At 41.6% G+C, this 13,318-nt stretch overlaps 1 protein-coding gene across 2 annotated transcripts in view; it reads left to right on the forward strand.

Moving 5' to 3' along the window:
* Positions 1-13,318, forward strand: part of LOC306828782 (carboxyl-terminal PDZ ligand of neuronal nitric oxide synthase protein-like) — a 155,103-nt gene that overhangs the window by 97,578 nt on the left and 44,207 nt on the right. The window contains exons 7-8 of one of the 2 annotated variants that reach the window (XM_079351435.1): positions 681-931; positions 12,464-12,625. In XM_079351435.1, the coding sequence (XP_079207561.1) occupies positions 681-931; positions 12,464-12,625 (413 nt within the window). The remainder of the gene's footprint in view (positions 1-680; positions 932-12,463; positions 12,626-13,318) is intronic. The other variant, XM_079351436.1, reaches the window with a different exon arrangement.

Consider the following 13,318-nt stretch of genomic DNA (forward strand, 5'->3'; position numbering starts at 1 on the left):
AAATAAAAACATTTCCCTTTTTCAGTTGAGCTTTTAAATGAGTGAGACGGCAACAAACAAGGTCTCTGCACTTCTGTTTTGAAAGCACCACAGTGTAAAAAGTCTTCCTTCTCAGCACATTAGCAATAACCTGACAAGTCCGATAATAATCAAGTCCAGATACGCTTCAGATGTTTATCTTCATCCGTCAGGTGAGTGCGGCTTATAATGAGAGTAAAAATAGAAGCTAAGATTTGAGTTTTTGCAGGTCCCCGTGTTCCGGTCGTCTCGATCGGCATGTCACTCATTTAGACCGTAACTCGAGAGAGAAAAAAGTAACTACAAATGAATTGAATTCTTTGGTGTTTTACAAAGGGGTGTTTTCCTTCTAATTCCACTAATGCTGTGGAAAATAGCAGTGGTGGTTTTCATCAGGCTTGATTTAATTCCGTTGAGTCTGAGTAAAAAATGCTTTCAATTCTGTGATAAGACCTTCATAAAGCGGCCTCATTACATACCTGCAGCACTACAACACGAGCTGCTGCTGCTGCTGCACCATTCAATGTGCAGACTTCTTTCATGAAACACACCACACAATGTATACTCTGCCACTATGACTAATGTTTCTTTCTTGAATGCATCCATGTGTGTCTGCCCATGTGTGCGTGTGTACATGCTCATGCCTACATGTGTGTATGCAGGCGTGCGTGCTTATCCACCACCTGTGTGTGTGTGCACTTTCATGGGCTCAGATCGGGAGCTAGCAGGTGCAGAAAAGACGCCCACGGTCACAGAGGAGACGGACATTGACGCAGAGGAGACCGTCCAGTTGCCGGCGGCCGAAGAGTTAAGTCCCAACAGAGGAGTGACAGATCTGGATGCCACGGCAACGGTCACAGTAACGGCAACGTCCACGCTCAAGACGACTGATCTGAGCCACACAGAGAGCAAGGTAAATAATCATCTTCCTGATTTTATATCTGTGTGTCTGTCTGTGACAATGTCACACTTGTTACAATCACAGTCAATACACCACCTCCAACACTGACCATAAAAACATTCAGACTCTTTAAAACTGTGCATACAAACGTTCCTGAAATACAGTCAAACTTACATATGAGACAATTGTCTCAATCTCCCCCTGTGTGTAGATCAGAAAATGTTTCATGTATTTTCACCTTGGGCTAGGGTTTCTAGTTTTACTTTGTTTATTTTATCAGTTTCTCAAACTTATTACATTTAGTTTGGACCTTGCACTTTCATTGCATATTGATATTTAATGATGGTGATTGATATTTAATAATAGTGGTCCTAAAGCCAACCTCAACAAACTGCAGGATTTTGCGCTTACGCATTGTCTTCATTTTTCAAAACCGGAGGTTACCACTTGAACACAGTACATTTAAATTTTACACAAGACTTCAGACCTATCAGTGATTTTTATTTTTTAATGTTTAATTTTCCCTCTTTTTTTATTTATTTCAGGGCTTTTTGCCTTTATTTTGATTTTGATTGAACAGAGAGAGAAACAGAATGGGGGAATGACATGCAGGGAAGGAATTACATGACAGACTTGAACCAGGGCCGGCCACTTGGAAGATGGCAGCCACCGTACTTTGGTCGCCAGCCTAACTGCTAGGCCATCAGTGGGCCTTCATTTTCATTTTCTGTAATGATTAAAACATTTCTTGTTGATTCAAGTCAACACAAAGTCTGTTTATTCAGCAATTATTTCAGAATGAGAATCTGCCAGCACACAAATCTCCACAGCCAATTACAGAGCTGCTTAATGTATGATCTCTGCTGGTCCGATGGTCACAGGCACAAACTGTAATTCAAGGGATGTTTTTTATGTGTTCTTTATGAGTATTTTTCACCTTGCCAGTAAAAGTGTCAAACTTCCCCCGCTGCAGAAAAAGCCCTGATCTGTAGCTAAGGCCGGGTAATGAGGTAGTTCCTTAGGCACTCTGGATTAATGGTAAATAATTAAACGGACAAGCTGTGAGGCTACACTCCAGGCAAAAGTTTATCAAACTTTTCATTAGGATCCAAATGAGGATGTTATGTCATCTTTAGCTCCAAGCTTACTGAAACATCCCCCCCCCACCACCACCACCACCACCACATTAAAACTGTGCAGGACTTTTGGTGCTAAATCTGAGTCACAAAAACAAGTAATTCAGCTGTTCAACAGTCCTCGGGTGCCATTAGCGTTAGAGTTATGAGACCTTTCATTACAGCGGCTGATTGAAAGCAACACGGCGTGAAATCACTGAAACAACGAGCTCTCGGCAACGACCTCCTTTCTCAGGTCACTGGAGGAAGTTTGTGTAGCTTCTTCTACCTAAACGTGCAGCTTTCCCTTCAACACATTTGTCTTCCTTAGCAGCTTGACAGATTAAATAGGGATGTGCAGCGACAGGAGAGTGAAGGTTACATTGACTAAGATGAGTGTGTGTGTGTGTGTCTGGGTGCCTCCACGTTACCACCCACGTGTGTGCATTTTTATCAAACAACTGTGTGCATCTCCCTGAACGAGGGGATTCAACTCACTACAGGGTTCTTTTTTTTTTTTCTTCTTTGGAAGCTCATGAAAGGGAAAGCAGCCTGTCGGTGTTAAAGTTCATTATTTTCCTGTCAGATCCCCTTAGACTGACAAATCCCTCGGCGGCCCACGTTCAAAAGATCCCAGAGGGCTCACGAGAGCACGCATCAATCCCTACCTCTGTCCACGAGGTTGACTCAGGACGTTTAACTTTGAAAGGCTCCCTCTGGTATCAGACAGAGTCAAAGCACTCAGGGAATTAGAAAGACAAACGTCACAGTTTGGAGGTAACTGCGTTTAACTTGTTTCCGGAGGATGCATTTGTTTTGTTTGATTGACAGAAGGGACAGATGTTGTACGGTGGGTCTGAGCTCAAAAGAAGAGAGTTTATAAGCTGTCGTTTCCTTTATGTGTCAGTTAGATAAGGAGGAGGACTCGTGAGTGCATGAGTGTGTTCAGATGGATCTTTTGTTTTAAAGTGAGCGGTTCAGCACACTCTGGTAGACTTTCTTTTTTTTTTTTTTTTTTTGCATCTGGTCGACTCTCAGATGTTGTGAGGCAGGTGTAAACACACTGAGTGAAACGCTGCAGGCAGCACTCCACTCGCAGCACTTTCTTTCTCCTGTTTTTTTTTTTCTCCCGCTGTCATTAGTCCTCCTCAGTCGTTTTAGACTTGAAATCCCAACCACTACCTAACATGGAAGGATTACTTAAAGAGAAGAGGAAGCACATAGCTTAGGGGCCCAGTGGGTCAGGAGGGGCCCTGGGAAGGAGCTTACATTTAAAGTGAAATCAGCATCAGAGTGTACTGATTTTCAGCATTATGTTTAACTTCTTGAAGTATTTTATGGAAGATTATTAAGGCCAAGCATGACAGTAAAAAGTTTGAAACGAGGTAGATTCTTTGAGTTCTGCGTTTCAGTCAGACGTTTCATGTTTGTGCTGGTTTTAAATGTTTTTATTGCAGAGGCAGAACATTGTCTGTGTTAGGCATTTAGGCTCCGACCCCACCACTCCTCGCAGATTGTCATACATGCAGAGATTTGAGCTGGAGCCTGCATGCAGATGCTGGTGGTGGTGTTGGGGTTGAGTGGATGAGTGCAGTAGTGGATGACAGAGCAGAGAGACCCCTGAAGTCTTGCAGCATTAATTGGAAGGCTGTGTTTGTCTGCTGATTATGGAGAATGATGATTCACAAGTGTGTAACAGTGATGCCGAAGCTTTCTACATTGCTTCATTCAAATAAGAATAAATTCACACACAGTATAAAACACAGTGGAAATATGTTCAACTTTTCAAACTAGTTGAAGCTATAAACAGCATGTGAAAGAGGAGTGGAGTGTCTAAACAACATGACTCTGACTTATTGGTATTCTGCAGACTGAAAGTAGTGAAAGTGAAATGTTTGTTTCTGCACGAGTCAATATGTTCCAACTGTTAGAAGAAATCTTGAGTACATATTGATTTACTGCCTGATTCCTCTGAAAATGAAATATTTAGTTGTATAAACGCTCCTGCACTAATCCCAGCTCTGGATACATGCCTATGTAATAGATTAATATGTGTACAGTCATATTTATTGTATTGTTCTTACATCATTTCCTGTCTTTTGTCAAGTCCTTGAGTGTGCGATACATTTGGGATTAAATTGAATGTTATTATGAGGCATTCATTGTTTATCAGAGAGGAAAAAGTTCAAAACAAAGCAAGAGTTAACTTTGAGTGTTTCTGTTTCTGACTGTTTTTTTTTTCGACAAACATTCCAGCAGATTTGTTCATTTGGTGTTTTGACTGATTGATCCATCCACTGAACGTTTTTTTGATTGCTGCTGATGGAAGTGCATCACAACACACCGCAGCTCTTGGGCTTATTTTTTTCCTGACTTTTATGAGTAGATGAAAGTTTCAAGAGGACGCCTTCATGCAGCAGCAATGTCACAGGAGAGTGATGAATTGCTTTCCTGTCAGGTGTAGGCGGGTCTTCACTTCACTCTGTCTCTGTTTGTGCAGTTTAGAACTCATGACTTGACCTTTTATATTCTTTGAGTTTGAGTCAGAGTGAGCGTATATTTGGACTACACACTCTTTGACAACCATATCTTACGTTTCAGGTACATGCATGGACTTCTACCCATATGTCCTCATGAATGTCATTACATGAACAATATGTCTCGTGAATTGCTCTGTAAAACATAACATAAAAAAGTCCCCACCTAATAACATTTTTGTTTTACCTCAGTCTTAAGTAGTAAATACATTTGAAGCTTTGATGCCGAACACTCTAATGTCCGCTGTTTTACATCGTCCCAAAAGGTCCATGTTATACTTTCTGTAAAGAAGGCTTTAACAGCTGAACAGATTTGATGGATCATATGCTAAAAGATGTTCATAACGCTGGATTTCAGTAGAGAAATGAAGTGCCACATTGTGAATATTCAAATATTCCTGATATGAAGATGGTCTAGATTTGGGGGGGGGGGGGGGGGGGGGGTTGAATGTCAGCACAAATTGCTGCCTAATAGAGCATTGGAATTGAAAAGATACGTCTGTCCTGTTGTGATTTAAGGCAGAGAAGAAGATGATGTTATTGTCGTCTGTGGGTCAAAGAATGTAAGTGGAAGTAGATTGGGCCTGAAAATAACCACAGTCCTAACCCAGAACCCGGATGTTTTCCTCCTTTTGCAGGTAGTTAATTACCTTCACCCAGCACTCCAGGACTGAAAAAGTCACTGATTAGAAACATGGCATTATAACCAACAGGGCTCTGGGCTTCTGACAACCATAGCTGTAATTACATGGAAATTCAAATGAATGCCAGCGACATAGTGGTCGTATGGCATCATTAAAAAATAACAAGATAACCATTAGCCAAGGAAACAGGACTGGCATTTAGAAGTACTTGGACATTCACAAGAATGATTGTGGTGAAAAAGCATCAAAGGCTTCATATATAGGGCACAGAGTTCCTCAAGTTTGAAGCACAGGTGCAGACATTTTTAACAAGCTCTGTGTGTCAGGCTTCTGGACCTTGACTTTAAAAAAGCCCTCACCTCAGGTTGGTGATAAATTAGAAACAGCAAAAATGGAAATTGCCAATGAAATGGGAAGCCTTATCTCAAAGGAAACACATAACATTTTGGATTCGAGGAGATTGTTTGTGACTGTGGCTTGGGATGATGAAAGTTATGCATTATTTGACCAGAAAGATCGTTCCCTCTGAGTCTCAGGTCCAAAGCCTGAGACACATTTTGCCATTCTGTTCGTATAGTATTTGACGGTCTTTGCTGAAATTTGACCTGTGCAACAATATCATTATTTCACTTTCAGACAATATTCTATCATGAAGTATTGGTATCGATATGCGTAAGACATGGTTTCTAAAATATCATACTCCCAAATACCTCACACCTTGTGGGTTCAGATCAATTCGTCTCAGTTTTGCACGAATTTTGTGGCGTTTCCATCGACTAAAGCCGGGAAAGATTCCCAAATTACCGACCCGTACCATCCTACTTTTTGGGACCCTTCTGTTGGGGTGCCAAGTGTATTGATCCGACCCTAAAAGGTGGAGCAAAACACTGCAGTCCATTGATTGGTCGAAAGAATCGTCCCTTCCCATGCTACAGCTGCGAGCTCAACCCCGCCATGTTTAAATAAACAGTCGATTGTTTATTCGTCTGTTTTTCTCCTGGCGGCAAACAGCCTTTGTCTGAAACATAGATGGATTGCATTTATGTAAAATGGAGCCTCATGTCAATGACAAAGTAGGTGAACTGCTGGATGTCTTCCATCATTGGTTTAGTTTGAATTTAGTAGCGGGCTAGCTGCTAGCTGCTATAATGTGATGCTATGACGTAGCTGACACGGCAATTGGCATCCGGCTTACACACCGCCTACCAAATAGGGCACGGGTTGGCTGTGGAAACGGAAACATGATCAGGCTTTACCGCACCATACTGTGCTGGTCCATACCGGACCGCTTGGTGGAAACGGAGCTGTTGTGACTGTTCACATACTGATAGTAATTATATGGTCTGTTGTTAATGTAGAACAGAGGTTAAGAAATTAAATCACGGATGCAGAATATTCCTGCAGTGTTTTGACTACATGTATATGGTACGTTTGTTCATATAGTTTGGCCACACTTAAAAGTCACATATCTTAATGTGGCAGCTGTATCTTCTCTGTATTTTCTCTCCTCTTTTAAATGTTACATACTGTCATGGAGTCCAACATGGTGAGGGACCGCTCTATCTTGTTTATTCATACAAGTAGGGAATTTTAACTCGAGGGTATTAAATCGTAAGATGCTAACATTCATCCTCATAAGACCATCCCTCCGCTGCTCTTACAACTTTATAATGACTTTTACAGTTGATGGTGCGATCTGATGTTTCTGAGTGATCCTTCAGGCTGTTTCATGGGAGCGCTTGATAAAGTTGTGACTCTGCGGTGACTAAAGCGGTTGGCTGCGAAAGAAGCCAGAAGCTGTCTAACCTCTGGGTGTTTTATTGCCCCAGTGTTGGTGAGTCTGTCTCTGTGTGGGAGGGAATAATCTGTTTGACAGACAGAAAGCAGCGAATGCAATCAGAGCTGGAGGAGGAGAAATAGAAAGCGTCCTTCTTCCTGTGACATCTATCTTGCTTTTCCTTCTTGTCTCCCTTCACCCTTTCCTCTCTATACTCGTGTTTCTCATCTGGTGGGTTGGGACCCAAAAGAGGGCTGCAAAGATATTTCCAGTGGGTATGTTCACTATGACAGAAGTGATGGTGGGTCCTGAGAATAGACCAGTGCTGCATGTGTGAAATGGCCAACCCTTCCCAAATCTGCTCAACCCCCCAAATATGTCTGTGCAGGCCTGGGTTAGCCGATGTGTGATGGTGCAGGACATGATCCTTTCACAGTATTTCACTGTAACGGTTCTGTTGCAAGACTCCATCATTAATCTGCCATCACAAAACATTTGTACCTTTACACTGAGATAGTGATTTTGTGATACAGCGTTGCAGAAGCATGACAGGCGCTCAGTGTAATCACTCTGAGCTACGAACATACTCACTGATACTCACACTGATGCTCCGCCCTGCCGTCTCCAGCGTTTACAGTGATGCAGTTTCACCTGTGATGCCTCTGATGCCACTACAGCAGTGGAACATCTTCACCATTCAATGCCTTCATCACATTTACATTGACCGCAAGGCTTAACAGTGGTGGAAAAGTCCCGGCTTAAACAGGCTATGTAAAAGGGGCTAGCATATTGACACATTGACCACAAGTGATGTCTCTGCTTCACACTTTTTTACTGCTCACCTCAGTCGTCCTTTCTTTTACATTTTGTAGAAATGAACACAAAAAGACAAATGACGATAGAAGACTCCTCCCCTTGCATGCATTATAACAAGCCACCATCCCTCATCAAAAAAAACCCAGAGAACTTCAGGTCTGACCCAAATCATTTACTGCTGGTTGGTGCATGAGCAACAGGACAATTCCTGAAAATGTCAAGCCCCGAGTGTCTTTAAATGATCCTAAAAATGTCAGCAGTCCATGTGTGAAAGGTGCTCTGGTGTCTTTCTCACCTCTTTTTGTCCCTCGCCGAGTATAACTGAAGGCTAAAAGGATAAAGGGGGACTCCAGCTGTCTCCTGAGAACCTGCAATAATGTGGAAGTAAAAACTTTTCTCAGGCATGCCAGACTCGAGCAGTTATCGAGAGGAATTTCAGTGGAGGAACATTTCTTTGCCCTCTTTAACTCAGCATGAATATTCTTCTCTGCTGTCTTTGGTAATTGGCTTAGACTGCAGTAAACAAGTTAAGCATTCATAGTAAATGGTTTGTTGTTTCTCATTCTGTACAGTAAACAAAGCTCGGAAACAGCTCAAAGTGTTTGAATATTCAAGCCTCACCAAACAAACTGCTCACTGAGTGTTTATGAGTGTGTGTGTGTGTGGGCTTCTTTTTTTACAGATAAAATCATCAGATTGGATTTCTCGCTTGTCTTCCTTTTTTTTGTCTCACAAAATGAAAATGGATCACTTTGGATCATTTTTTCATGCATCAATCGATCATGTCAGTTAATTAACGTGGTCATCCACCCTGCATCAAATCTGCAAGTTAACCAACTCTGCAGATGGATCTCATCAGCACTGAGGTGTTTCTTATGAATTCGTTTGCCTTATTTAACGTCCGCCATGACTTTTTCATACACCAAAACCATCTGTGTCAGGTTTTTCCAAAGAATCATTGCCATCAAATCTCCTGTGCAGTTTTAGTATTTTATGACTTTATAGTGCTTGGGGATTGCTGTCATTCAGGTCAGACCAAGGTCAAATATCTTTGTAAAAAAAAAAAATAAAATAAATAAAAGACGGTTTGACCCAGAGGGTGTTGTCTGGTGGTGCACATAACGTTTAGTGGAACTATAGTTGATTGTGAACTTAAACATTGGCTTCATATTCCACAAGACTAAATCAGTTAATTTACAGATACAGTGTATGTTTGTGTTAGTGGGCTTTTTAAAGGGTTTGCCGACAGACTCTTCAGCCCCTTTCACACAAACACATGCACTCCTGAAAATATCAGACATTGTCCCAGCGAGCTGCATACAGTATGTCTCGCTGCATACTCAAAATGTATGCAGACTTTTTTTCCCACCAGCCTTTTTGTATAACCTCTGTGTTACGTCCATGGTGGGTGAATGTGTGAACACGGCAGATACAAGTCTAAAACATGTAACTCAAGGAAGTTGGAGGGGCTGGTGACATCATTCACTTTGAGCAGAGTTTAAACTTCCTGCACCAGCCACATACTGATTTTCTTCGGGATGATGTTGTTGATTTCGGCTAGAACGTTTGTGAAAGGATTCATGAATCTTTTTATTTTTTTGTATCTTATTCAGCTGGTTCTGCTCACAGTCTGTTTACTTCTCTCAGTACTTTCTATTCTGCCCAAGCTGAGAATGTTTTCAGTGTCCACAGCACTTAAGAGTGTTTCTCCCAGTTAGTGTAGCCGCTGAATCATATCAGTCTCCTCTCCATTTGAAGAAGTTTCCTTTGTGGTCTGAAAGTGTTTACTGTTTCAAAGCAAAGACGGCAATCCTGTTAATTATCATTTACTGAGCAGGCTGAGTGTCATTAAAGGTGTCGGTATGTAAAACACTGAACTGCGTGTCCCTTTAAAGAGACACTTCAAGAGAAAGTGAGCTCATTTGATGGGATCGTAAAAATGTACAGGAATAATTCAGCAGTCAAGTTCAAACACACACACACACACACACACACACACACACACACACACACAAAGACTGAAGAGACTCCTGCCTTGCTATTATGTTACGATGTGAAAGGCACCAAACAACCTGTCGACTTGGAGGATATTTTCTAATTAACTAAAAGATTCCGGCTCAGACAGGCCATCAGTCATTCATTCTCTCGTGTAGTATGTGTTTGAGCGTGCGTTGACATTGTCGGCGTGTCACCAGAAGGAGCGACAGATGGTGAGGCGTTCTGGCATCAGTTCCTTTAAGCGGTTTCAGGTTCAATTTAATCAGGTGTCGACCTGTTTGTACACCACATCCTGCGTCGGAACTCCGGTCACTTTAAGCACCTTTTTCCTGGGCTCAGTCACAAACCTTATTGTTCAGATTTGGACGTCGGCTAGCAACCTGTTGCTGTGGATCTAACTAAGCTGGAGAAAACAAATTTATATCAGTAGCTGCTCAAGTTTGTTATTCATAAAGCAAGCAACCACTCACAGCTTGTCTCATCTTCATTATTCTTGCTTTTGCACCAGAGCTGATGGTCTCTGTTGAATTGGAACAAATTACAATTGTTGTTGCAATTAGTTTCAAGGTTTGCTTCGTTTCTAATAAGAGAGGGGAAAAATCACAGAAACAAAACCACAGCTTATTCCCATTGTCTCCCCTCAATCGACTTCAATTTCATTGCTTACTGCTAAATTCACTTCAGTCTGGGACGAGGGTGTGATGCTTTCTCAGAGGTCATGGTTAGATTCTTACCTCAGTTTTTTGGAGTCAGGGTTTCAGTTTGAGTTTTACTCACATACTCATACTCGTGAACATAAACAGAAGGTCCTGGTTCAATTTACAGTCATTTATTTAGAACTGACAGTATGTGCAGGTTATACTTTGGTCCATCTTGTGTTGTTTAGAACTTTCTGTATCAGATGGTGAGCATGTAGTGTTTTTAACATTGAACAAAAAAAGAGGAAAGCAATGCAAAATAAAAGGCAACAAAGAAGTTAATAAACAGCTCCTGATTTAAAAACACAAGACTATAAGACCAAATCAAATTGGTGACTTTAGGAGAGATGTATGATTTATGATATTTGTCACCGTGAGAAAGCTTTACATTTCACGGGAGGTCGAAATGAACCGCGGCACCAGTGGTTAATTGTGCTCAATCACTGCTCATGCACACCAGTCAAGGACTATGTGCACATTGTAACAAGGCTGGAGGACTTTATTTCACACTGCAACCCAAGATCCTCTACCTCTAGTATGCACTCACAGCCTTAAACATGTATTCGCTTTGGAAATGCCTTCGACCCTCTCTGCTTTTTTAAAACAGCTGGCAAAAGTCGTTTGACACCTGCTGTTGTTTTTTTACCAAGCTCCCGTGTGTTTTGAACCCCAGTCTTAAAAACAACTTGAAAGTGCCTTTTTGTTCTTTCCAACAACCCTGCTGTTCATTTCACTCGTTTCTTGAGTGATTGGTCATTCCAAGTGAATAAGGAGAACATTTAAACAAAGGGCATTATAGTGTGTGTTCCACAAAAGGTTCCATTGTGCTTTAATCAAGTGGCAACCAGTCATTATTTCCGGTTTTGAAGAATGAAGCTGATGGGGAAGTGCAAAATCCTGGAGTTTGTTGAGTGTCCACATGAGGCTGACATAAATAAAAATGTTAACAGCCTGATAAAAAAAAAAAAATCTGATTAGTTATTGTCATCACTGACACACACTGTATGGGGGGAGGGCTTTTTTTTTTTTTTTCAATGTTCTGTTTTTATTTTGAAAATGACAAGTGTTTTCCATAGTCAGGGACGTAGCTGACATGATTGACAGGTGGGCGGGATGTAGCGGTTCGTCAATAGAGGCTTCGAACCCCGACGTTACGTTGACTGAAAGTCAACCCTCATGACTAAAGGGTATTATGCTTTATTTCAGCCACAGTAAAGGCACCATATCGGCAGAATCAAACCATGTTTTCTCCTGGTAGAATGATGGAGAGAGCACAGTATGGCACTGGCTATTCAAGCCATGAAACGATTAGGATGCCTGATGGCGTTAGATGATGGAGAAACTCATTCCCAGAGCTCATTATTGTCTAAGTGGAGACTTTCATTGGTGCTGATCTGTATTCTCAGTACCGCTCGTTTCACACCGGTTTAATTCATCAACAAGTCGACATTTCAAATATAGACACTTCTGGTGACGACGGCTTATTCTCAAAGGCTTTTTGTGGATTTTCTCGTCCTGATTATGTTTACTGTTATCATCCTCAAACTTTTAACCTTTTTCTCTGCACAAGTTTGGAAAAACTGACACAGTAGATGTTCTGAGTTTTACTTTCAGGGGAACTTTGTGTTGTAAAACTTTCTGCCAAAATGTTGCAAATTAAGAGCCAAATTGAATAACGGAGATTTGAATTAAAGTGGAATTATTTTAGCCAGCAGCAGAAAATAGGCAAAGATTAATAATAATAATTTGTTGGATTGTGCAGTTAAAGTTCTTTCAAGGCAGCAATTATCTTCTGAAAATGTGCTCCAAAATTACTCTTTTTTGTCGCTCTTTGCAAAATGTATAATCAGCTCCTATTAACTTAAAAAAAAATTCTCTCTCTCTCTCTCTCTCTCTCTCTCTCTCTCTCTCTCTCTCTCTCTCTCTCTCTCTCTCTCTCTATCTCTATCTCTCTCTCAGCCGTCAGAGGAGGCCTCGCTGCTGATCGCCAGCCCCCGGATGCTGCTCCCTGCGTCGAGTGCGCTGCCACCACCTGCCCCTCTCTCTGTCCACCACCAGATCCAGCTGCTCCAGCAGCAGCTCCAGCAGCAGCAGCAGCAGACACAAGTGGCTGTGGCACAGGTGCATCTCACACACAAAACACCCTTTTAATATGATTACTTCGGCACAGTATTTTGTTTATTTTTTTCTATTATTGGAAAATGACCAAAGTCGAAGTGGAGTAAATCAAATTTGAGCTGAGCTGTAAAGTCTTACATATTTTATAGATTGTGCGGGACATTTCTGCTGCGTTTACCAAGTAGCAGCAGGACAGGTTTTAGGCATTAACAGAGTATCTGTGATGGAGCACGCACAGTTAATTAAACAAATCCGATAATACGTCTTATGAACTTCTTTTGCAACCTTCCACTGCAGCTATAAATCTGACTGTGTGATAAATTAGGTTCATAGAGTTATGTATTTCATAGAGATTGCAACCCAGATTTGTCTGCTACCCAGAATCAATGTCTGTTGATAAGGTGACGGGCATTAGCATAATAAGTGACACTTTAACCTTGACTTCACTGTATGTATGTTGCCGTGGGAACCGTGAGACTGGCTGCAGTGTTTCTTTTATGAAGTTGCACAGCTTAAATTGAGTCCACTTGAATACTGCCGGCTGCATTATAACTAAGTCAGTGATGCATCGTCTTGTTGCTTTTGCAACCATAGAGGATGGATGGATGGATGGATGGATGGATGGATGATAGATAGCTGGCTGGATGGATGGATGGATGGATGGATGGATGGATGGATGGATGGATGGATGGATGG

Source organism: Symphodus melops (genome assembly GCF_947650265.1).
Source record: "Symphodus melops genome assembly, chromosome: 8".
Classification (NCBI taxonomy): domain Eukaryota; kingdom Metazoa; phylum Chordata; class Actinopteri; order Labriformes; family Labridae; genus Symphodus; species Symphodus melops.